General features: G+C 34.0%; 1 protein-coding gene across 1 annotated transcript in view; it reads right to left on the reverse strand.

Annotated features, from left to right (window-relative positions):
* Positions 1 to 295: 295 nt before the first annotated feature.
* Positions 296 to 27,311, reverse strand: part of EFNB2 (ephrin B2) — a 53,825-nt gene continuing 26,809 nt past the window's right edge. Inside the window, exons 2-5 of the mRNA XM_051984167.1 lie at positions 26,613 to 26,896; positions 6,575 to 6,667; positions 5,705 to 5,818; positions 296 to 4,120 (exon numbers count right to left, since the gene is read on the reverse strand). Of these exons, the coding sequence (XP_051840127.1) occupies positions 3,732 to 4,120; positions 5,705 to 5,818; positions 6,575 to 6,667; positions 26,613 to 26,896 (880 nt within the window). The 3' untranslated portion in view covers positions 296 to 3,731. The remainder of the gene's footprint in view (positions 4,121 to 5,704; positions 5,819 to 6,574; positions 6,668 to 26,612; positions 26,897 to 27,311) is intronic.

The raw sequence follows: 27,311 nt of genomic DNA on the forward strand, positions 1-27,311 counted from the left end.
CATGGGACATTTTCAAAATGACTGTTTTAGAAAACTGAAGAAGACAAAATTATTTTTAAAACGTGTGGCTGGTTTTTCAGGAAATGGTTGTGAGTTCATAGCTGCGCAGCTGATATTAAGGTCGACATAATGTACATGCCCTACTTTGAAAAGTTTGTGCATATGTACCTCTAGAGACAATGCTACAGGTAAAAATGACTAGCAATTACAGAGGAATAGACTAGGATAAAAGAAAAGAAAAAGATCAAAGAAAAGAAAAGGAAAAAAAGAGGAAAGGAAAATACTTTGAAGGCAATTTTTCCATAGGAAAAAAATATTTTATTTTTTAAGAACAAATTCAGTTTGAAACAGACGTGGAATGTGATTTTTTTCACGGATTTCATTTTCTGGGGGGTGGGTGGGGGTGGGGAGGAGGACTAACTGCGATGTGGAACTAAAGCAGATTTAAAAACCTATGACAGGCTATTAAAAAAAAAAAACAAAGAAAGAAAAAATATTTATAACTCAAGCATAATACTGTGTTACTTACAAATTGGACAACAAAATTTTAAATAAATATTCATGGTACACAATTACGGCACAAATATGCAGCAATTTGGCAACCTTTTATACCATTTTTTCCTCATTACAGTGCAAAGGGGAAAGACACTGCCTTTAAACAAGCTGTAGCTAAATACATTGCAAAATTCAAATTTTATACAAAACATCTTGCTTAGACTTTATAAAAAACCAACATTGCTCTATGTACACAATCTGGTTAAGAAAAGCCATTTCTGTCTTGTTTTCATGTGTATTTTATTAAAAAGGTGAATAAGGCTACTGTAACACCCCGAATCCATATACAGTATATCTGAACCTATTTACAGCATCTTCACTTAAACATGATGGTGCAAATTCCAAAGTCAGGTGACTAGGGATGATAATACAAGCAAGGCATTTACAGTAACTTTCCAAAGCTGAACCAACTTCAAATAAAGGAACAGTTGGTAGATTGTCATATTCTGCACCAGACACAAAACAGACACACAGTACACATTTTCAATTGGTTGCAGGTAACTCTTCATCGATTCATCTGATTTTTCACAGTTTAGTACATGACCAAAACGTAGCCAACTGGTGATACATAAATTTGATTTCATTAAAATCAGACTCACTATTCCCAGATTCCCCCTTCTCTTCCCTCTCCCCACCCTGAAAATAAAATTTTAATGGCTTAACAAGAAAATCTTGTATGGATTCACATAAAGAAGAAAAGGGTTGGGAGTGATGGAAAGAATTACATATGTACTGTGGTTAGTCACCATGGTAACATCCCACAGAACTATGATATAGATATATATAATATATATTGCAGATATATATTATACATATATGTACACACACGCCACACACCCATTCTCTCACACAAACACGCATTTTGGACCAACATCATTTTTCAGGTTCAGGAAATAGAGAGAATTATCATTTCTGTGACAGTTCATTTTTGCAGGTACTCACTGGAGGTTTGAGAACCTTAAAATGCTGTTGCTACATTTTTTCTTCCAATTCAGAAAGCAAAGTGTTACCATAGTAACAGGACCATGTTAAAGATGTCTATTTTGCATAGCACATAAAAAGTAGGTTTCATGTTTACTTTTTTTTTTTTTCCTTTTTTTCCTTCAGAAGGGAGGGCAGGGGGAAGGAGGGGTGGGGGTGGGGGGATAGCAAAAGCTAAACTTTTAACTGGAACCCCCGAATGTGACCTGCTGGATTCTAGCGAACACTTCAGCCATAAGGCAAGGGAAAACACAACGCAGAAAATAAATGCCGGAACATCTTGTCATTGTTAAATATATGATGCAGCAACATTGATTTCCTGGTGTTTGGGGGCTTGTATTTCCTAGTCTACTGTTACGTGAGATGCCTTCAGAGGACTTTTGTTATTTTTGTATTTGCTCTCATTATTGTTATTTTTGGAATGAAATTGTTTTTCCCAGAAGTAGTTGTCCAATTAAAAAAAAAATTTTTTTTTTTTTTTAAAGCACTGAGAGGTCAGACCATTTAATTGCCACAAATGAATTTCACATCTTCTGGTGTGCACTCTGTGCAATCTTAAAATATATATTAGTAATAATCTTTCATTTTATATCCCTTGTGTTCTATACACCTATTATAAATAAGTCATATCTTCCTCCTCCCCCTCGACATCATAATTTATTTCAGTCTTGTGGACTCTTAAGAGGTTTGCCATATGTGCTTTACTTGGAAACAGAGCACCGGGTGAATTGCTGTGTCAGTCACAGTACCTAGACTTCACCATGAAGCAGGGACAGCACCGCCATAAACCAAAGTGTCATAAGGCTTAATCTGGGTCTCTGTGTATGGGATGGGGGAGGGAGAGGGAGAGATCTGACCTACCTTTTATATATGAGAATTCTTTAATAATGTCAATGATGATGGAATTACAGCCCATTTGACCTTTGGCTTTCGAACTTCTAGGTCAGATTTGGCTCTCTGCTATTCTCCTAAATGCTTTCCCTGTGTTTCATAAAATGTGATAAGTATAGCAGCTGAGTCTGCTTTAAAAACCATCCCAAAGCAGACTGACTTTCCTACAGCTTCATAGCTGTGTCTCTTATTGCCAGTACCACAACAGTCCTGCCCTAATATATCATCAGCGGCCTACTATTGTCTTTCCCTCCAAGCTTGTTCATTTACTAACAATACCCCCCTTTGTTCTACTGAACCAAAAGGTACTATTTTTTTCTCTCTGAACATTGCTATTTGATAACAGTGAATTCCTTCAAATGCAGCCCTAATCCACTGCGTGTGGTGTTGTGTCTCCTACTTGCCTCTTAAAACTTAGCAAACCAAAGTGCTGTGCTACCTAAAAATGTTTTTTTGTTTTGTTTTGTTTTGTTTCGTTTTGTTTCCAGCTTCATGTTTCAGAGGCAGCAGCATTGAACTGCAATTGCAGTCAGCCCTTTCCCCCGCCCCACCCCCAACCACAAACTCCTAGTCTTATTCGTCGGACGGCCTAACTTCTGGCTGGAAGGCTCCTTATTAGCAAACACAATTTCTAGAAAATGTATTACCCATTCAACTATAGCTGCTGTAGCAAATGGAAGGAGCAAATAACTCCCAACAACATTAATGTTCCATTAGTGATGCCGGATGTGGAGTGAAAGGAAATCTCATGTGAAGAAATATGGCAGGGCCCTGGATAGAACAGAAGTGAATGTAACAGTGATGGACTAAAAGTGAGAGAACTTTTAAGAGTCTTACTTAGCCACAGAGATCTGTGGGACACATCCAGTATGCGCTGAGAGAGATACACACACCAAGTCAGGAGACTGCATTTCAAGCGCGAGATCCTAGAGCACCTTCCCAGCATGTCTAGAACTATTATTGTCCTTCTTCCCTTGGCTTTTTTATACATGCCTGAATGCCTGCAGCATCACATGGCTTAGAGGATGATGAGTGTATCAAGAGTACAGCAATCAGAGTGGGTATCTTCTATATAAAGTCTTCCAGCTTCTAGTGAATAGTATTTATTCACCAAGACAGAAATTCTACAGACTAGGTAAGCTGTCCAGCTCAAGAAGGCTCTCTTTGAAGGGGCTTGGTGCCTTTTTCCCCCACTGTGCTCTAGTCAATCCTAATGCACAATGTGTCATTTAAAACCCTCAACTGAAAGCATCTGACCAGTAAATTTCCTCTGGGAAATCAAAAGGTACCACCAGAGAGTTCTTTCAGACCTTGTAGTAAATGTTTGCTGGACTCTGTGGAGGCATTTCTTGGACTATGTACACTGGATGCCCATAATCTCCGCTGACTTTTTCATAGTGAGGGCAGAAAACACTGTCTGCAGTCCTTAAGGGGATAATAATGTCACTGGGCTCAGAGCCATTGTTGTTGCCACTTCGCTTGGGGGTGGCTAACGTACTGAGTGACAGTGTCGTAGTGTGCTGGGGTGAATGCTTCCTATGTCTTCTCCTGTACTTTAGTAAAAGAACCACTAGGGTGATGATGATGACAATGAAGATGATGCATCCTGAAGCAATCCCTGCAAATAAGGCCACTTCGGAACCAAGGATATTGTTCCCCGAATGTCCAGCACTGTTACCATCTGTGCTAGAACCTAGAGAGAATCAAAGAGAGGAAGAGAAAAACAGAATTTATCACTGCCTTGGATGCTGACAGGCTATTTCTGCGGCCCTTAAAAAAATGTGAAAACTAAGCAGAACCAAAGAATTAGCTGGCAGCTAAACTTTGACAAACCAATTACCCTGTTCGACAGCTGAATGCAAACAGCAGAAGTCAGCAATCAATAGGAAACAAGACTTTGTGTCTCTGGGTCTTACTTTTATGCTGCTTTCAAACCACATTGTTTTCTTTTTATACATCATCATCCATCAGCAGCAAGGACTGGCAGTGACAGCCAGCTCTTGATTCATGCCTCATCTTTTAACCGATGTTAGCTAGCCTCAGGCAGCAATAGGGGGAGGAAGAAAAAGAAAATGGCCAATTCTCAGCTCAGGTTTTTACTGTTCACATTGTATTGCCTTATTTTAAGGGTGGAGGTTTCATGGGAGTCTTCAAAATAGCTGGCTTTTAAGGAAATGCCCCGCCTACTGGTGGAACAGCCTTAGAATGTGAAAAGAATGATGAAAACCAGGAAAGCGGTCGCCTCGTAACCCATTTTTATTTTTTGATTTGCACTTAAAATACAGTTGGAAGGCAGGAGAAACTCTCACACCGAACAGACTGCCAACCCAAATGTTAAGAGCTAAAAAAATTGCCTGGCATCATTATATTATCCATTTATCAGTTTGTCACAAGAATTTGACACATCTTGTCACAGAAAGTTAGAAATAACAACTTCCCTTCTTGACGCTTGATAAGAGATAGAATATTGCTGCAGATGCTAAATTCACATGACTACCCACTAGGCACACAGATCCCAGAGCACAAAATTGCTGACGTCTGCTCAACAAGTGCTATATAAAAAATTCATTAGCATTGCAACAAATATATAGCTATTGCTAGAAGAGAACTGTTGAGAAAATGAAGTTAAATGACAATCAGGTTTGCCTGGAAGTGTTCTAAATCTCTTTGTCACTGTTCTGTTTGATTTTTATATAAATTTAAAATGTAAAATATATTTTTTAAAACACTCTATAAAAAAAAGGAACAAGTCCAGAAAGTAATCTTTTGAAATCCAACTATTTGAAATATGCAAAAAAGATCAATTAGGTCTTTGTGGACTAGATATAATTAGATGAGAGATTAGAGCATTAATTATATATACATTAATGTAAGCTTCAAACTGATGTAAAAAACCATTTTGATAATGCATTAGGCAGGAAAAAAAGAAAGACTGAAAATTATTCTGGTCAGCCAGGCTAGTGTTGTATCAGTTCTGATAGAAACTAAATTATTTTGAGATGTGTATAGCCTAAACTTTCTTGAGAAACAGATTTTATTCTTATTAGATGTAATTAATTCTAAATTTAGAGGAGGGGTAACAATTTTTTTTAACTTGGGTCTATTCCTAAAAGATTGCCTTCAGTTGATCACAGAGGACAATATTTTCAGTAAAATAATCAAACAGAAAGCTCAATAACCCTAGAGCAAAGTGAGGTCTGAGGGAAGGAGAGAAAGAAGTGAACAACTGGGTATAACACTAGAAAGTACCATCCCAAAATAAATCATGCTTATCTACCTGGATTTGGTTTTACAAAAGGACTTGTTGTTGAACTTCTCCCATTTGTGCCAGCTTCCAGTTCTGGACGTCTTGTTGGGTCATTATTCCTGGTTGACCCAGAAGAACTGGCATCTATATGAAAAACAAATGATTAATTACGGCTTAGACCTCTAATGATATTAAGCTTTATGAGCTGGATATAGATCTCATGAGGCATGAATAGCTCTGAACAGAAGATTCTTTATGCAAAGTACTGTGAGATACAAGAATGTAATTTTCCTTTTAAAGCAAAATGGTTATACTAGTGATTTCAGAGGTTTAGATTGTGAGGCCATCTGTGGAAACTATAGGGATTCTTGCATTTGGCAAGCAAAGCTTTGCAGATGACATTTCAATTTAACTGAGCAAGTTGATTGACTACTATACCAATTTCTAATTAGAAGAATAATTCTTTCTTTCTGCACAATAGGTTATCTATATATGAAAAGACACAATGAACAAAAACCTCTTCTGTAGTCAGAATTCAGGAACGAACAAAACTGTAGAAACATTAGTTTTCATTTTGTATCATGTAATTTTGAACCGTGGAGATATTTTGCTTTTGAAGAAGGAAAAAAAAATATTGAAATGCTGGCTTCCTGGCTAGCCTTTCCTTTTAGTGAGATCTCCAATAAAAGATTCTTATTACATTTGACTTGAGGAAATCTGTCAGTAGCTCATGGTACAGTAAAATAGGCTTTGCTTTCAAAACTCAGGGGAAGAATGAGTGAGCTAAAAAACTCACTCCGTTGGCACACACTGGTCTGCCCTATTAAAAGAAGCCTGAACTCTAAGTGTGGGGACTGAAACAGATCAAAGGGATTTCATGAAGCAGCAGATGGTCTTTACCTTGTCCAACTTTCATGAGGATCTTCATGGCTTTTGTCTGGCACACCCCTCCCTCCTGGTTATCCAGGCCCTCCAAAGACCCATTTGATGTAGCTGATTAAAAATAAAATGAACAAAAAAAATAAAGAAAGAAAAATCAGGAAATCAATAAGCCAAGTTTACATGAACATGAAATGTCTGAAAACAATTTTAAAAAATAAGAATTCGTTCTTAGTCAGTCAAGTTCTCCAAAAGGGTTTGTTCCCCAAAAGGCATGAAATGCTCAAAGTCAAAAAGTAAAAGAAAACAAAAGAAAACCAAAAAATAAAAAAACACAAAAAATAAAAATAAAAATGAACAAACCAGCAGGTTGTATATTTTACATAAACAGTGGTGTATGTATGCTATTAGACTTCATATTTACTTAAGCACTTTCTTCTTCCTTCACAATTGACTGTCTAAGTATTATTATTCTACATAAAAGGGATAGTGTCTTCCAAAAAAAGCCAACCAATCAACTATTTCAGGGATAAGCTCAAAAGAACAAGGTACTTAATACAGTAATTTTTTAAAGTGACAATCACCACACAACACCTGCTTCCTTCAGTATAGATTTCCTGTTGAAAGAACAATTAGCTTGATTCTCCTCCCTGCACCAGGGAATATAAGTTCTCTAAGAGAAATATAGAGAGGGACCCTTTTTGTCCCTCCCCTTAACCTCTCCTTACCCTTTCTCTTCCTTGGCTCCCATACTGTATCTCAAAAGAGATTTATTCTCCTGCAAGCATGGTTACAAGTTCTGATGTCATTCTTTAAAAATAGATATCTACTTTAAAAATAGAAAAAGGGGGTTTCCTGCTAGGAGGTTTTCAGAGAATCACATCCCAAGCCATATCCTTCACAATAATAATATTTCTTGGGAAACATTTGAGTTGATAGTTCGCACCCACACCACCATTCTATTTCTTCTACAATACTGGAAGGAATATGAGGTGACTTCTTTTTAGACATAACATGCCTTATAATCATCAATCTGGTGCATATTCACATTTTACTCAAATGGCTTCCTCATTGTAGTCTAGTCTCCTACACCAATGGATAGTTCACAAATAGACTTCCTGGAGAAGGACTGACTGTATTCTTGCAGTAGAAGGGAAAAGGAAAGAATATTGATACTGTGACAAACTCAGTTTAAATATTCTTTTAACTCTGTTAAATTTTTTATTGTTAAATGCCAGCCCTTCTCGATATCAAGTCCTAGTAAAGCTCTCTGAAGTAGTTAGAAGTCGGCTGCTAGGGAAAGACTGTATTTAAATGATTGGCTTAGTAATATCAGTTCAAGCCTCAGAGGACTAGAAGCAGCCAGAAGGAGAATGTATTTCTTTCTTCTAACTGCAGAGGGCAAGGAATGGAGTGTTTCATATGAGAGTGGATTTTTTTGTAATTAAAAAAAAAATCTCAGAAAAGCAAGCGAACTTTACATAGAAAATAACTTACGGACTTTGGTACAGGTAAAGTGAGATTAGGATTTTTTTCCTGGCCTAAATGCAAAGGTCATTTTCCAATGGGGATTCAAGAATATATTTTCTAACTGCGGTATCCAAGAATTAAATTCTACTTAATCCCTATATGCACACCTAGTCCTTAAACATTGAAAACTAATACTTTTATACACCAAGAAACAGTATATTTACTACCCTTGCTTTCTCAAATTCTCAGATTCTGCTTTCTGCCTAAGAAAGTAAACAGATGTTTCCCCTGTGTTCATATTTTTTTTTGCTTTTCCCAAAACACATTCCCATCCCCACCCCCCTCAATTCAATAAACTCCCGTGGCTCCCTACTACTCCAGTGGCTTCCTCTCTAGGTTCAAATATATTCTCTTCTGTCTGGCATATTGTTTGCCACAATTTTATTTTATCTTTCCAGTGTTCTTATACAGTACTTCCTTCCACATAGTCCAGTCCAACCATATTGGTCTATCTGTTGTTCCCACATAAAATGCTTAAATATTTTAGTCTCCCAAACTTTGTGCTAGTGGGTTCCAATCTTGTAATTCATACCTTCTTCACTTCCATCTCTTAGTTCCCTGGTTTCCTTCAGCACTGAGTTTAAGCGATACCTCTATATAAAGTTTTTCCTGAACCCTACAGCTGCTAATACTCTCCTTCCCAAGCCTACTTTGCATTTATTTTGTATATATCTGTATATATTTACATATATTCAAGTTATCTCTCCTGCTAGAATGAAAGTACCTGGGGGGCAAGGACAGTTTCATTTTTATCTTTGTAGCTTCAGAGCTTAGCACATTGGCTAAGGTATAATAAACATCTAATAAATGTTTGATGATCAGTGAGAAACTATGTTAAATCTTAAGTTTAAAATAATTTTATCGTAACAGTTTCCTTCCACACAAAGCTCACATAAATCCACAGATGTAGAATTATGGATAGGATTTGAGACTGTATAGTCTAACAGATAAGGAAACTGAGATCTGGAGAGATTAAGATCTGGCAGGTAACAGAGAAGCAGAACTGGTTAGAACTAAAATTCTCTATCTAATTCTCCCCTCCTCCCCCAAGAAAGAAAAAGAAATATTCTTGACCTTGTACCAAATAGTCTCTTAGCTTGAAGACTTTACTAATAATACTACTAATTACATTATTTTAGTGATATACCTGGACTCACCATGGATTTCGAAGAAGTAATAGCTTGCAATAATCTAAGTTCATTATGTTTTCTTAATTTGAGTTCTTAGTTTTCCTTTTCCCTCTCCCTTCATCAAATTCAAACATGGATTTCATCCATTAAAGAAAAAAAAGCAAACAAACTAGGAAATCATATATTTCTTGAAGTAGACTCTCATCATCTCTGGATATGGATTTAACAAAGGTCCTACCTACATGGTTCTGCTTTTGACCCACAACTCCTTCCCTTTTAAAAAATTTTTCTCAAATATAAGTGGTATCTGTATACCAAGAATGAAATAGATATCTGTGACCAGTGCTTAAATGATAACCTTACTTATCTATGTACATTCCTCAATGCTTTACAACTTATATTCACAGGATTGACTCTGGTTTTTCTTTTTTTCTTTTTGCTTTGCTCCATCTTAAATTTATACTTCTGCTATTGACTTTCAATAACTTATTCTCTGTTGTGGAGATATTTATGTACCTTCATTTATACTAGTACCAAGCCCCACAAAATGAAAGGGCTAAAAAAAAATTCAGTGCTCATGATAATATATAATAAAAACAAGATTTGAAGCAGGTTTCCAAAGTCTCCTCCAAAATAATGGAAAGAAATGTTTGCTTTTTTTACTTCTGAAAATGGGGAAGGAGGGAGAAATTTTGGTTGTAAAATCAATCATACTGGTGGCAAATGTACTTTTTATGTGCCAAATATGCCTAACTGTGTGTACCTTATGACAAAATACAAGGATAAGGGAAAGGTAGAAAGGAAACAGTGATAAATAGAAATAATATTTTTTTAAAAGTTGAACAAACATGTAGTTGATGTATTCTTAATCTTTTTTGCATGTCTTGATACAACTTTAACAGCCTGGTTTTTGGATTCCTTTTCATAATAATTTTTTCAATGCAAAAATAAAATAACATAACATAATAAAATAATATGGCTTTAGCCATATCATATTGCTTGCTGTCTTAAGGAGATAAGAGCTAAGGGAGGGAGGGAAAAAAATTGGAACACAGTTTTATAAGAGTGAATATTGAAAGCTATCTTAACATGTATTTGGAAAAATACTATTAAGAACCACAAAAAAAAAAAAATGCATAGGTTTACAAATGACACCAGTTACAGTGAAAAGTTAACAGAATATTGTTTAAAATAAGTCCATAAACTCCTAGCTAAGGATCTCGAATCTAGGTAGTCACTCATGATTACATCTGATTTGTGTGGTTGCCAATATTTTAGTTATTTTTAACTTTCTTGTCTCCTGAATAACATTTCTGTTATGCTGGGAACACCTGGACTTGGTCTAAAAAGCAGCCAGATCAAACTCTACCATCCACAATATTAAAAAAAAAAAAAAAAAAAAGACAAAACTAGTACCAATTATAGAGGAAGCTTGAGCTAACATTCCAGGGCCACAAGAAGATAAGGTGGTTTGAAGAAAAGCAGCTTTATCTCAGTAATGTTATTATATGAGAATAAGCAAAACTACAATGAGGTTGATGAATTTTGTTTTTATGAGATCAAACTGGTTTTTGTTTTGGAGTGGTGATGGTGGTGGGGTGTGTGTGTGTGCTAAAGAAAACTTCCAAAGCATTGATACTGGATGAAGGAATCTGCAATAGAATTCACTTTTCCTGTCTTCCAATGGTTCTTTTGAAGTCACAGGATATTTGCTTAGAGCTGGGAATTGGCTGTATACTCTGAGAAATGATTTTCAAAAAAGAACTAGACTCTGCTCTTCCTTTTAATTAAACTGATAATTAGCCAAGGTTACTTGAGGAAATTATTCTTAAAAATATCATTAAGACTGTCAAACTATCACCTGATGTATTTGGTTATGGGGCTGTTTGGGTGGGAGTAACTGAAACTTCCTCCTATAGGCTTCACAGGAAGGAAGGACTTTGATTTTATAAGGGAAGTATCACCTCAGATGTCAAAGAAAACACTGTTTCAAGATTTTAATACTTGTTGAAAACTCAGTGTACAAAAATCAAACATAATACCAAGTGCAAAATATTCCTGAATGTTTTCAGTTGGTTTTATATTTGATTGTAGATGTAAATTGTAGCTACCTTGATGCAATTCTCTTTCCCCATCCTATTATATATGCTCAATGGGGGAAGGAAAAGGTAACCATAATCCTACTGGTGTTGACTGAAGTAAAGATTTTGCTGTAGCACAGAGGTTTTTTTTTCCACTTTGTGGTTTTGTTTTTGGAGTTTGGTTTTTCCTTTTTTTTTTTTTTTTTTTTGGTCACTATTGGTAGGGTTTTTTTTATGATAGTTTCAGCTGAAGGCTATAAACAGTTATGAAATCATGAAATTAATTTCCTGAATATGAAAAGAGAAATTAATATTCTGAGTCTTGTCTTCACAGCAACAATCACTAAGAAACCTTTAAAACAGTTTAATTTGAAAAAAAAAAAGGTAAAAGGCATTACCCAATGTTTAGGAATAAAGCTTAGTACTAAAATTTGGGAGCATATGATCCAATCATTTTAGCATTTGCTTTTTAAATTCTCATAAGAAAGTAAAAATATTTATTCATTAATATCAATTAACAATATAATATCAAAAATAGCAAGCATTTCTAGATTATCTTCATCATAAGCTAGGAAAGCTACCAACATAAGATTGCTAGATTAAACTGTATTTACTCAATTAAACAGGAAAAAAAAAGTCTGATTGAGCTTCCTCAATAATCATCGTTGAGCTTCTAATAAATGGTAAATGATTATAGACTCCAAGAAAAAAATTAATATATAAAATGGAAAGCTGCCATAAACAGTTTCCCATTAGGCAAATCTCTCAAAACTTCATTTGCAATAAGTAAAGATCATTATTCAGTCAAAGGTATTCAGAGTCCATAGTGCTTAAATGTCCCCAAATGTTTCTGAAAATGATACTAATCAGATTTGAGTTTTCACAGGACTCTTTTTTTATATTCCCTCCTTTGTAGCTCTTGATATCTATGTGAGTATTACTGTTCTTGCTAGCTAGTACAGAAAAAGGCAACCTAAGAAAACCAGAATAAGCAGACAAGGATATTTCTGGCTATGATTTTTATACATTCCCCATGGAGAGGAAGTAATATTACATTTTAATATGTCTTCATTTGATTGTTATTACTCTGCTTCCCAGGAGGCTAAGCTGCTGCATGGATCTTGGCTGTGTCCAGCCCATCATGTTGGTAACATTGCTCTAATCAGATGGAGAATTAAACTGCTGGATTTGTGCCTATATATGGCTTTCCATTCACAAAGAGATTAGAAATGATGGCAAGAATGCAAAATTAAGGCTGTTTCACTTTAGCAACTAAAAGAAAAATCCCTACTACTTTCATAATTTAAAAATAATATTTACACTATGAAACTCATGAAAATTCAAATCTGATCTATACACTAAGCACTACTTGTTATGTATAAAATATACCTTTTAAGTTTAGGTGGACAGAAGAGGGGAACTGAATGACAGAAACATCTTCTACAGAAGTAGCAACTCAGACTTTGCAAAAAGCAACACTTATTATTGTCAATGATATAGTGATCCAATCCCATTTGATTGATATAATAAATGATATAATAATCCCAATCTCATTTAACTGTAAAGCAGATTCAGGACGGAGGACTGAACTTGTGATTTCCTTAGTTCAGGGGAGAAGTCCTAGATGAAGAAATGCTTCTACCATTGTAGGCCAGCATCTTTTCTGTGACTTAAAAGCAAATTTCTAAATTTGCTAAAACACAAAGAGGCTAAGGTAAGTGACTTGCCCTGGATCACATAGCCTAGCTTCTAGGCTACCTCACAATCTACTATGTTGCCTCTATGTGAAATTATTTCAAACAATGATGATATATCCCCACGTATAGTTTCTTTTATGGATGTTCTTCTCTTCCACCATGCTATAAAATACAATTCATATCAACCTGAGGTTTCTTAGATCTATTCCACCTCTGTACAGAAACAAGGGTTTTCAATATGGATTTTTCATGTCTCAATAAAGGAAAACAATGCCTTGTATGTGTGACATACTGTATTAAATGCTTTTTACAAATACCATCTAATTTGATCATATCAGAAGACTTATATGTAGAAAATTAAGAAATAAAGTTCTATGATTCTGGATTTCTTTAATTATGTGGTTTTCTTTTAAGAAAATCCTCTCCCCGCCATAGATACATCCATTGTCTTCTTCCCTCACCGATTGCTTTCCCATTTGCCCATTCCTTTCCCCTTATTTCTTTATAGATTTTGAAGGATGCTATTATCTTTCATGGTATATATATGTAATATTGCCTATTTACTTCATTCATGATGTGAGCAGATTTTTGAACTATAAGCCCTCTTCTCCTTTCTAATGCCTCTGTGTCTATTCCTCCTTTGAACTTCATTTGTATAACAAAATTACTATTTTTACCTTAACTGCCCTAATCTTTCTTTTGAGTTATCCTATTGTTATGTCAGTCTTAAATATATGGTATACAATTCCCATGTTAAAAAAAAAAAAAAACTTATAAACCATTTGTCCACATTGAGGTCCTTAAATTTGACCTTTGATATTTGTTTTCATATGTTGTTTTCTATTAAATTTAGGTTTGTTGATAGAAAGTCCTGAAAATCTGCAAGTTCAAATACCATCTCATTTGATCATATCAGAAGACTTCTATGTAGAAAATTAAGAAATTGACAAAATATAACTTACAAAGAAAAGGAAGGCAAAGTGATTGTTAAAAATTCACATGAAATATGAACTAGATTATGCTTTTCCTTTTTACAAATCTCTGGGTTTCCACTAGAAACAAAAATGGAATGAGTTATGCCAGCCAAGGAATACGTAGGTGGATAGATGTTGGGTTACTTAATATGAAAAGTATTATGCAACAAAATCAGGATACATCTATCTTAACTCACTGCCATCAAATGTTAACACATTCAAAAATATACTTCATGAGAAGAGGACCAAAAAGGAATCAATTTCTAGGCACCAAGCTGAAGTGGTTTGATTCCTCAGGAAGCATTACCAACTTACAGCTATCCTCTTAAGAGAGATAGTATCACAGAGAGACAACCTTGTTAGTGAAGCTGGACCTGTGTTTAAGTTTAGTCTTGTAACACATGCTGACTATGTGATATAAGTCCATACTTTTCAGCTCCAGGAAACTCTCTAAGACTCTACTGGGCAGAAGCTGTCAGCTTGAATTGACGGATGGAATTTCCTCACCTGGGAGTTTTCTATACCAATGGGGGGAAAAAAACCCCACAGGTCTACTTTCTATGCCATCCTTTTAAGGAAGCTAAGAAGACAGGACTAAATATAGTCATGACAATAGTCAACCAAAGATAAGTGTTACTTTTGCTTTGTGGTCAATTAAGGAATTCCAGGGAAAGCAAAGAACATGGAAACAGGTACAAAAGCAGCGAAGTCTTTCTGAGAGCTTTTGGAAAATGCCCTGAAAGAAGAGCACAGCACAGCATGACTTTTCAAGAGGGCTGCTAAGCTAGTCTGACACTAAAAGGAAGTCATCAGCATCCTTTCAAAAGTCTACCTACTTCTTCCCATGGAAGTAAATTTCACCTTCTTTTGCAGCAAACACTTCGTGGATGCTTCCATGTATTTTTTCCTTTGGAGAATCAACTGGTACAAGAACAAACCTCTCCATAAGGAAACATGTGATTCAGCATTATTTTTACCAGTCCTTGATTTCTTTAAATCTTCCACCCATGTTTTATTGGTTTTTCTTTGCTAAAATTAGTAAGTTCATTTGTAAAACACTATACTATGTTTGTGATTTTTGTATCTACAAAAATCTCATACAAGTTGCCAAGTGATTATTTTGAAACCATGCTTTAAAAAAAAAAGTGTTCTAGTCATTTTGATCTAAAAATTCAAAATGCTAATAAGTTACTTTTTTGAGAGGTAAAAGTAAATCATATAAAAAACTCATTTAGATAGGATTATACTTTACAGCTGGAAGGACCTTCAGAGTCTTGTTTTAAAGATGGGGACTTGCCCAGTGTCACACAGATGGTAAGCATTAAAGGCAGGATTTGAGTCCAGGTCCCCTAACTCCAAGGCCTATGCTCTGTCTATTATATAAAACTGCCTCTAGAGAAGCACGTTACAATTTAATCTTTTTGCCCAGTTTAGCATTTCCCGCAAATACTAAAAAGCTACTGCAGATACATTAATTCTGAAATAAAAGGTAATATATAATGATTAGAAAGAGAAAGAGGGGGAATTTACAGGTTTTAATTTTTCTTTAAAGATCCTTTGATTTGAACATTAATTCAGATGTTTTCATGATGCTTATTGCTCCAACCATTCTCAGATGAGAGAAAAGAAGAAATGCAAAATTGAATCAAGAAGTCAATACAATGCATGTGCCTTACCTAAACATCCCTGGGTGGATTCAGAAAACAACAAATTCCACCTCATCTTATTCATACATTGGTCACAGTCTTTTAAAACCACACAGAATGCTCACAGCTTAGAGCACTTAATTTAATCAAAGTACCAGAGGCCAACATTAACTTTATTTAAAAGACAAGCCTTGACTGTTACTTTCAAGGCCCTAGAGCAAAACAATAGAGAATGACAAAGTCCAATGTACCTTCCCAAGTTCCTAATACATCCTACTTTCTCAAGAAGATCAAATAGTCCTGGCCATAATAAATTGTCTGCCTTTCTTCAATTAAAATTCTTGAAATTTGGTGGTGTAATTTATTTTGTCCTCTTCTATCAAATATCTCCTTTCAAAAAACCCCAACAAACTCTCTAGCTAGATCATCACTGTATTCCCTATGTAATTAAGTTATAAGAAATCATTCTACTGGGGTGGAGGATCCTTTAACAAAACCCAAATTCTCCTGAGAAAAAATTATAAAGATTTATGCTGGTGGAATATCTCATTAGGATAAGTTCCGAAATGACTTTATTAAAAAAAAAAAAAAAAAAAAAAAAAAGCTGTTCATTTGCATGCTTTAAGAAATCTTGTCTTATTGTCACAATGATTCAAACATGGTAAATTTACCGAGAGCTTGAAAGTCAATAGTATAAAGAGATTATGCCATTATGCATGTGAGAGAGAAATTTTTATTATCCACAAAAAGCCATTAATTACAATGAGGTGGAATTTCTTTAAGAAGGTAACTAAATGATCAGTTTCAACTGAAGTCAGTAAACATTTTACACAGTTGGCCTTCTAGAGACAGTGAGAAAAGCTTCGTTATACCCAAACAAATATAAATAGAAATGTTTCTCTACTGCCATGATGAGGTCTGCCTAACGAAATAAATGGAATTGGTTAACATCCAAGTGACTGTTATTTTCTTTATTAGCAGCTCTAGAAGAAAAAAGGAATATATGATATATATTATCTGAGGAAGCATTTTCCCCCACACAAAACTCAAATCTCTTTTTAAAGCGAATTTACGGTTTATATTAAAAAAAAAAAAAAAAAAAAAAGCTTGGCTTTTGTATAATGAAGGAAGTGCCAGGTTAAGAAAGGGTTATATTAAAAACTTCATAATGATAGAAAACCCTAACAACCAACAAACTCACGAACCTCTTGCTCATTCTACTGTCACTAATTGCATGCAATGATATTAATGACCCAGTAATTGCCAGACGAGTGGCACTGAAGTGGAAAACATCATTTTGAGGCAGAGTTCATCTCTAGGTGGTAGGACATCACCACTGACTGAGTTAATGTCTACTGACAGTTTAGAATATAACACTAGAGATGAGAAAATGTGCCCCTCTGATGGTATAATAGTTTAGATGGACATGACGTTATTTGCTTTGACCATCTAGAGAGTAGCAGTAACCCCAATAAAGTGCTACTGTCTGAGTTTGCCCTATAGATGAACCTCATTCCTTTCAGGGGAGATGTTCTATACTATAACAATCTAGAGCAATTTTCCACATGTTTGCTTCAATAAAAGAATACCTTCATCTCCTGATTTTACATCAGGCACAACAAAACTGGGCTTCATTGCAAACACAAAAAGCTATTTACAATCACATAACTATCCTTCAGTAACACATAGTTTGGCACCTCTGTAATTTGATCAATTATGATACGACCGGGGGATTTGCCAAAAATAGTAGCACTTTTACTTGGCTAAGCTAGTCAGAAGTTTAATACAAATGTGGATCCGCTCGGGCATTTAGGGGTTGCTGTTAGGAAGACAGAGATGGTGTTTGTATAAGAATTGTACTCTGGAGCATCTTTCACAGGAGGGTTTCACAACCTTTTAACACTGCACAGTTGTCCCGAAGAAATGGAGGTACAGACAGCTAAGTCACATGACTGAGCTCCCCAAACCGGTTGCTAGAATTACTGTGAGAATCCTGGTCTTAACAAATTGCTGACAAAACCACAATGGCAATACTTTCTTATGTCTTTCTCCATCATTTAAAAGTAATAGTTTAATTAGTTTACCTTTTGTGGAGTTAAGACATTTAGTTATAGGGATGCCAGGGACTGAAGGCTCAAGAGAATATAACTGTGGAAGTCATTATATATTCTTTCTCTCTTTTTCTCTCTGCCTTTTTCTATGTTTGTCTCTCCTTTCCACATATACACACATGTATGCATACAAGGATATAAGTGCTCATATATATTCCCTAATTTCTAAGTCCATGGTTTTTATCTGTTTTCTCTGTTCCACATATATTTGAGACAGAATAATGTAGTAGGGGTTGGACTTGGAGCTATGAAATTTGGGTTCTAATACCACCATAGACACTTTTAAATCTAAGATTATAGGCAGTTCACTGGCTAATAATTTTTGTGCTACTTTCCTCAGTGTTGTAAGGAAAGTGCTTTGACAACCTAAAATGATAAAATAAGTATAAGATGTTACTACTAGATTGGTATATGTATGTGCTATAATCCTAAATGAAGATCTATTTGGAAAAAAAAAAAACAAAAAAACACATATGTAAATATACTGTGTAGAAATTCAAGCATAGGTAATGGTAAGGTTTGGGGGGAAAACATAGCTTCTATTTGACCAATGGAGAGTTTAAACATATTCCCTAAAGAGGAATGTTTTCTTCAACTTCCTTAATTCTTCAATTCAGCTTCTTTTAATTCTTATGGCACAGCCAATTTTATTAGAGAAAACTTGGCTTCAGAACTTGGACTTAGGGAACAAATATATGTTGCTTGTTAAAATTATGTAAATATGTCTCCACATAGTAATAGATATTTATAATGTTTTTCTACACCTTTGTTGGATATTCATTTTTAAAGCATTTCCTTTTGCTTTAAACTCTGATCTTGATGATGAATGTTTAAAGACTAAGAATGTTTCATTTTTTGGTGTTTGTACTGTATTCTCCAGTATTTTTAAATCATTTATAAAGCAAAGTGAACTAAAAAAAGGCTATAAATAAATAGTAGGTTGGATATTAAATTGCATCTTATGAAATATTAAAAGTAATTTCATTCTGAGCAATTCCTAAATAATTTTTTTCCTACTAAATAATCATGCTTACATATAATATTTTTAGTTTCTCTGTGCTCACCAACCCTTCATCCTTTTAACCATCAAATGATCTTGTTCTTTTATTTGCTGCCCTTGGGAATACAGAAATGGGACTTATTATGGATTTGAAGAGATACTACCTCTGTCTGGCCTTAAAGAAGATAAACTATTACAGGTTATGTCAATGAATGTGAACAAATACGTTCAATTTATTTTAGTCATATTCCCTTCCAAGTTCTGTGTGGTCACAGACAAAAATCCCAGTGGTCCATAATTCCATTAAGCCTTGGGGCCACAGATTTTGTTTAGCCACTTGAAGTTATATAGGCATTAAGATTTTCCTCCTCTAATATAACTTTTTATGAATTTTATTTATATTCTGCTCAGTAAGCACTAAGTAGTTTGGCTGGTATAGCCAAACTTTTTGTTAGCCTTCAGCCAAATCAGAAAGTGACCTTCAAAATAAAACTTTGCCTTAAGAAATGATAGACAAAGTTTATCTAAAATTCTGATAGAGGGGGAAATTTGAGTAGTAATGTACTCCCTGGTCAGTCACATTGACAAGACAGCTTTTAAACATTTTTTTTTTTTTAATGTACAGGAGACATTTGACACTACACACTTGACCACTCCTAAATTTTCAATTAATATTGTTTTCTTTGTGCAAGGGGATGTGCAAAATCTTCTGACATTAGTGTCAGTTGGAAATACAAGGTGGGGAGAAGAATGATTACACATATCTGGTGGAGATTCCTCCCTGTCTGTCTCTTATAGGTATTAAGAAGGATCTGCTAACATGCTTGGGCAATACCAAGTACCAGAGGATTCAAGTGAGTGTTTCTTAGTAACAGGAAACAGAGTAGAAAAGTACTTTATAATAACCAGAGAAAATGAGTAAGTGAGGCCTTATAATTAGATCACAAGTTATTGAAACTTATAAACCTTTATGTTTTATTTTATAGATGGTTTTTAAATGAAAAATTACAGGTTTATCAAGCCACCTTCCATAGGCCCTCTACTTTTTGCAAAAGAATAGTCCTGCCTTTGATTTTACGAAATATATTATATTTTTTAGGCCACAAAATCCATGGAATGACAGATTTCTTATGACAGGTGGTGGTGTGTGTGTAGGGGTATTTACAAAAGGAACACATTTTAAGTATAAAATTAGAAAAGTTAATAGTAACATCTGGCAATTACATAATATTTTAAGGTCTGTAAAGGAATTTACCTATATTATCATGTTCAGAGGATGCTGACCCTCTGAGTTAAGTTATTATTATCCCCATTTTATGGATGAAGAAAGAGAAGTTTCTAACTGAAGAGAAGTTAAATGATTTTCAATGATCATATAGTAAATTAATGTCTCTGAAGCAGAATTTGAACTCAGGTGTTCCTGACTCCTAATGGAATGCTCTTTGCACTATGTTACCTAACTGTGTCTGTTAAAAGGATCATCAGTCCAAAAATGAACCATCAGAAAACAACAAAATGTATATTTTGGTTAAGTAAAATAAAACTGCAACTGAAACTGTTACTATTTTATTATCTAATTGTTTCTTATTAAATTTGATTATTTGAAATAGTAGAAGAGAATTTGATCACAAAAATATATGCACTGTAGAATTTGGGTTTTGTTTTGACAAAGCATATAACAATTTTACTCAGTAATATATATGATTATACCTCTAGAAATCATACAAGAGAGGAAATTTGAATTGTTAAGTTATTAAAGACAAATTACTTAGGACAGATGATGCAGAGTATTTTTGGTACAGAGTATTATAGCACAAAAGAAAAGTAAATTCATATATAACATACATAATAAAGAAACAGGGATATTAAATACTCTTCTTTGGTCTTAATACTTTAAAAAAACATACTATGGTATCCATTTAATCATTTTCATTCATTTTGCCATTCTGAACAGGGAAAAAAAAAAAAAAAACAAATTTCTTAGCTTCTTCTGAATCCTACCAATCTTATATGTGGGTGTGAAATACCTATTCTGGAAAACTGAACCAATAAAGGTTTTCAGAATGTTTTATTCACTTAGGCAGTAGTGTTTCTGAAAGAATGTTTTACTAGGATATGGAATGTTGCAGTGTGGCTCTGGGAAATACCACACCCTTGTATGAATTTACCTGGCACACCTCACTATATACTTTATATATTTTTTTAAGTTCTTAATCAAATATAATCTGTGGGGCCTAGCCTTTAGACTATTTTTTTTTTTTTTGGATCAGGAATTTGGTGGTTTCTGACAAGATAATGCAGCAAATATAGAGGTATATAAAGCCAAACTAACATCTAGTCTCTTAATAGTGATTTCTTTGTCCACCCAACAGCTTTGTGGCAGCTATTATTCACTGACTTAAAAAAAAAAAAAAAAAACTTAAAAACTAATAAAGTGGCTTCTACTTTTAATGCAACCTCTGACTCATGTAATGTTGGTCATACAATGAAAACCTCTTTATAATCCTTTCTTGCCTGGCTGTTTCAGAAGGTTGGATGGCCAATCCACAAAACTTTGAAAGGGTAGGTGTCCAGGATTGCCAAATTACCAAAAATGATGATTCATTCATCTCTGGCTTACTTTTTGATACACAAAATTTAAACAAGGCATGCAAAGTGTCCAAATAGAAAGATCTATGGCATAGTTATAAATGAAAACACCAAATTTTCCTAGAAATACTTTGTCAACATTAATTTGAGAGCTCACCAAATCACAAAAAGATTTGCTTGTCTTTGAGACAAGCAAATTATTATGGCACACAAGTTACTCCTTTTTCACAATTTATGTGAATTTGCATTGTCCTAAAGGAAAACTGTTACCTACTTATGTAAACTTATTAGTGTTGTTTTAAATCCAATAAACATCTTATTCTATTTAAAAGTAGGGGATCTTTGGAGAACCAAAGAGTGATAAAGCACTTCTTCAAACTCAAACAATTTACATATATATATATATATATATATATTATATATATATATATATATATAATTTAAGACCAAAGCAAATTATATATATATATATGTTATATATATATATATATAATTTAACACCAAAGCAAATTATTTAGGCAAGTCATTTGAAAAAACTGATATTAAATATTTTAAAGCCCATATATTTCGTTTTTCTGGGTGTTAAAGGAAATGTTCTTCTAATGAAGCGGTGATAATGAGGCACCACAAAGTTTCTGTAAGGCTTTTCCTAAGGTAGTTTGATAGATACCTCATACGTCTAAAAGTATAATTTCAACTAATAAACATGATTTCCTTTTATCCTTCCAAAATGGCTACCTGGTAACCTTAGTGGACTTGGTAACATTAACTCAAAGGTCTTAATTAGTATGTATCAGAAAATAATTTCACTGAATTAAAAAAAATTTCATGTATTTCATTTAGGAGTTTATTATAATAATAATTAATAAATCAATTGATACTCTGGATTACTCCCAAACCATGCTAATCATATTCTCCCTCAAACTCATTCCTCTTCCTTCCATTGTAAAGGGAAAATAATAATTTTCATTCTTATGATATTTAAAAGCTGGTTATTATCAAGAATGATATAAAGTATATACAGTACTTCCCTTTTCATAATGCTAAGCATATTAAATACTCTTTGAATGACTTAATTAATAAAAAATCCAGTCTTCCCATTTCTAAATATAGAGTATTGGCTCTCTAAACATCATAAAAAGAATACTAGTACAGTACAATTTTGTGTGTCCTTTTATCAGAAGTAACAATTTTAAAGCTTTAAATCACCTTAGTTTCCCTGTAAAGTAATGATTTCTTATCTTTAAATTCTCCTTTCATTACCTTGGAAGAATATGAATAGCCAAGAGAATGAGTGTTAAGATTTAGACTACAGTTTTAGGTTGTTTTCCATTCTGTACCCCCATATCTGGTTTACATAAAAACTGGTTCTATAGGGCTGAAGAAGAATTAGCTACTAAATTTTCTCTAGCGTATCAAAATAGGATTCAACAAATTCATGGCACCTAGAAATCTCATCGAGATATGTTCCTTTCAACAATGGATACATGTACAGATTTCAATATAAAAATTCAGTCATATTGAAATTTTAGACATTCTAAGTATCACGTAACACAATTCCTTCTGGAAATAGAAGAAAGGATGTATCAATAGCAGGCAATGGACATTCTCAACATCCATCAGTAGGACCTCTTGGGACCCTGAGCGTTACAAGAACATATTGGAGAGATACATTTCTGAACATTACCTATCAGAGCTCCAGTGAGACCAGTCACAAACCATATCTCATTGTATGTAGATCCCCTGCTACAGCTTCTTTATATACAGGTTCCCCACCAAAACCACATACAAATGTTTGTAGAATAGACAAATGAATGAACTTTAATGTCTCCTACTATTATGATTGATCTACTTTGTAGTATTTTTTTTTCCCAAGGCAGCATTTAAACCACTGAATTTCTTCAAATTCAACTAAAATCTGTGTAGTAAAAATATTACATTATGCATCAGTTTCTACTGAACAGGTCTATTTCCCCCATTCCCCCAAAAAAAGTGAAGCTGAGTTAAACATATACCCATGCTTTTCCATTCCTTCTCTGTTTCAACTTGGTTATCTGTTTTCAATAATAGATATGAACTACCTCTTCCCTACTCTTCATCCGCATTCCTAAATTAGCTTGCTCAAAAAAAGGTGTCAGCTCAAAAATTGCTCCTCTTGTATTAAAACACCACCTATCCATCTCACTAAATGTTGGAAGTGGGGGGAGATGCAAATCTTATTTAGAGCAAAATCTCAATGTTTACTAAGGTTATTTTGAGATTTTTTATAGTGAGATCGTTAGAGACTTTATTTCTTCCTCCTTTCTCCATCTCTCTTTTCCCCTCGAGTTTATCTGCAAGGGGATTGGAGGAAGGCATTATACCATACTTGTTCATTTGAAAGCACTTTTTAATGAGGCTTCCTATTCCATTAATGTCATTCCTTCCTTTTCTATCTACTTCTAGATCCAGAACAAATTTTGAGCCCTGCTTTAAACTTAGCAATTCTGTAAAATAATAGCTCTCACAATCTTATGAGGATAACAATGAGCTGGGGGAAAACCATAAGAGAATACACTTTTTGTTTGCTTTAACTTGTTAATATAAGTATTTGATATTCACATATTAAATGGTGCACAAACAACACTTCAATTCTTTAAACTAGTTACTATGATCCCCTCTCCCAGGTTAAGAATTGCTAAACAAATCAACCACTCAAATACCACCACTGAATCATAAAATGTCTAAATGTGTCTGAGTGACTGTGCGTGTCTCTGTGTTGTGTGCATGTGTAATTCCTATGGTCTAATAGCTCAATCTAAGATATTGATTCAGAAACTGAAATGTCATTGATCTAAGTGTTACCTCATTTTCACCATATTAATACAAATTAGACGACAACACACTTTTTCCAGACACATGGGCGAATTAATTTTATTCACTTGAAGGACTACAAAATCCCAACTCGGCTACTTCTATTGATGTGATCTTGGATAAGTGACTTGAACTCTCTGGATCTGTTTTTTCATCAACAAAATAAGGGGATCAGACTAAATCATGTCGAAGGTCCCTTACTAACACGAAATCTTACAACTCCATAGTTACCATTCCATGTAATTCAGAGTTTTATCTTCCTTATTAAATAATAAAGCTAATGTAAGAGTTATCTACCCCAATTAAAAATCAGCTATAACCATTTTCTTCATTTAATATGATTCAAAGATCAAGTGGAGAACAATATGTCAGTTCTATGAGTTTAAAAAAAAGAATGAAAATAATCATAAGGATCATTTCACTATATAATAAGCCTCTAGCAAACCTTGAGCACAAGTTCATCATTTATCCCTATTTTCTCCAGAACCTATATCATAGTACCTTAATAGAGTGGGAACATGTTTGTTTTATGAATAGATGGATGAATGGATGAATTGTACTTTCTTCTACTATTGTAACTAGTCTGTTTTTTAAATCTGAATTTATTAAAATTCAGCTACCTTTGGAATAGAAAATATGGCACTGTACATCTGAACCACTTAATACCAATCTTTTAAAATCTCATTTCTGAAGCATTAGCATTTTCACTTAAGCAATAGATATATCTTTTTTTTAAAATGATTTTTATATATTTCCTCCTTATCTGATTATTTAATTTCTTAGATTGATTTTCATTTTCTTTTGTCACAATTGTCCTTTTACCTACAGTATCACTTTGCCTGCTTTTATGTTGTGTGATTTGTTCTGAATGTATCACTAAGTGAATTATCTTGGTTTAAAAGCTGATATTTGTAGTATTTCTAACATTCCAGGTTCACAGAAGAGACCAAGAGACAAACCATACAACAATTTGAAGGCAATTTTAGTACTGTTTTTCATTTTGGCTGTAGAATGTTTTGATGCTTTTGCTTTGATTACAATGAAATACATTAGGAAATATCTGTTATTTGCCAAGATTGTCCCAGTAGAAATGAGAATAACATTCAGTAAAGTATTAACTTAGTGTAGTAAAATGCAGTAGCCTGGTAGAATAAGAGAGGCACAATAGTTTCCAAATTGATTGCAAAAAGTAGTTTAAGTTCTGGGAGAATGATTCAATATCCATATACTCTAGAGTAGAGGCATTACAATACAAAAAAGAAGAGGCATTATGTAGTACAGATAAAGAATCATCCTCAAAGCAGAAAAAACTCAACTCCTGCCTGGAAAACATCCTATGTGATCCTAAGAAAATCATTGGTAAAGGGAGTTTTCTTATTCAGCTGTTCCCTATTTCAATGAAATCACACAGTGGTCCTTACCCATCTAATTAACACACAGAACCTTGTACGCAATAAGTTCTCAATATTTCTTAGCTCTATCAAAAGATTTACAGGAATTGAGAATAAAGACCTATGTAAATTTAAAGTTTAAATAGTTGCATAACAATATTTCCAATATGTTAAGAATTCCCCCACCACACACAGATAAAAAGTATCCGGATAATTGTAGCATTTCATTTTGTCAAAATTCCACAGATAGAATTCACATTTTGATCTTCTAACATCTTCTTACATAGTAGAGTGCCTTACTTACTTGAGGCATCCATTTAATACATATTGACTTTATTAAATAGCTACAGAGCTATTGATTTTATTAATGAAAACTTATTAATAAAAGCAGTATTTGACCTGACCCAAAGATTCAAATATTCCTACTATATGTAATCTCTTAAAGATTGTCCCATAAACAATATAGCTAACATTTCTGGGTTCTTATGATTAGCACACAGTGCAAAATTTTCCTATTGTAAACTACTTGGACGAAGGCCCTAAGTGTGTCCATAAAAAAATAAAATGAAGTATCTTAATGCCTTAACTATAGCTCTCTATATCAAACACCTTAAGCCAATTTTAACTAAAAGATAATCATGATTCATACCACCAGGTCGAAGACAAAGTCCCCCTTATTTTTTTCAAAGGCAAGATATATTTGTGTGAAAAATAACTATCAAAGGCAATCATTAAAACAGATTTTTTTTTTTGGTAAGAAAGCAAAAATATACAAATGCTTCAAGTAGCTACTGGTTATTAGACAAACCCTTTTCTTATTTTATGCAAGATACACACAATCTTTAACTAGAAATAAACATATGTGCATTTAGCCATTATTATTATCATATTGCAATAAACTGAATTGAGTTTCAAAAGTAAGCATATGAACACAGATATCCTCAATGAAACAGATTTCAAGAAATCTGTTTATTAAAAAAACGTTAAAAGCATACAAACCCATTCAGCTTATCTTTCATATTATTAATCAGTAAGAATATTTGCATTTTGTACTTACAGATAATGTAATAATCTTTGTTTTTTTGAAATTCTAAACCCCAGAGGTTAGGGCTGAATTCTTGAAACTTGATGGTAAATTTAACGTCTTGGTCTGGCTTGGCACAGTTGAGCAGAGGTGTGTTTTCCTTTTTAATAGTGCATTTATCTGCTTGGTCTTTATCAACCATATAGACTTTATAATATTCATACTGGCCAACAGTTTTAGAGTCCACCTTTGGGCAGATTATATCCAGTTTGTCTCCTATCTGTGGATATAGTACCAGTCCTTGTCCAGGTAGAAATCTAAAAGAACCAAAAACAGAAAAAAAAAAAAAAATTGACACATGAGTTGAACCAAATAGGCAATGCTGCAGAATGCAATATTTCTAAAATTTCCCACTTGGCAGCCCTACACTTTCTATAACCAAATTTGATCTATAGCACGTCACCCTAACATGGGATGGTCTACCACTAAGGTCTTGGGAATTAAGATTTAAAGGGGTGGAGGGGGAGAGGAGTAAATACACCCTTTAAGAGAAGCAGTGTGTTCTGCCCTGCTCTAATTATTTAACCACCCCCTCAGTCATAATGTTTCAGTAGTTCTTTGTTTCACTCTGCAAGAAATTTTCCTTGATGGTGAGTCAGACCTTCCCACCTGTTTGTTTTGTATGTGTGTATGTGTGTTTAAACGAATTGGCAGCTTTCGTGTATTGGGAAT

This window comes from Antechinus flavipes, chromosome 3 (genome assembly GCF_016432865.1).
Source record: "Antechinus flavipes isolate AdamAnt ecotype Samford, QLD, Australia chromosome 3, AdamAnt_v2, whole genome shotgun sequence".
NCBI classification, from domain to species: domain Eukaryota; kingdom Metazoa; phylum Chordata; class Mammalia; order Dasyuromorphia; family Dasyuridae; genus Antechinus; species Antechinus flavipes.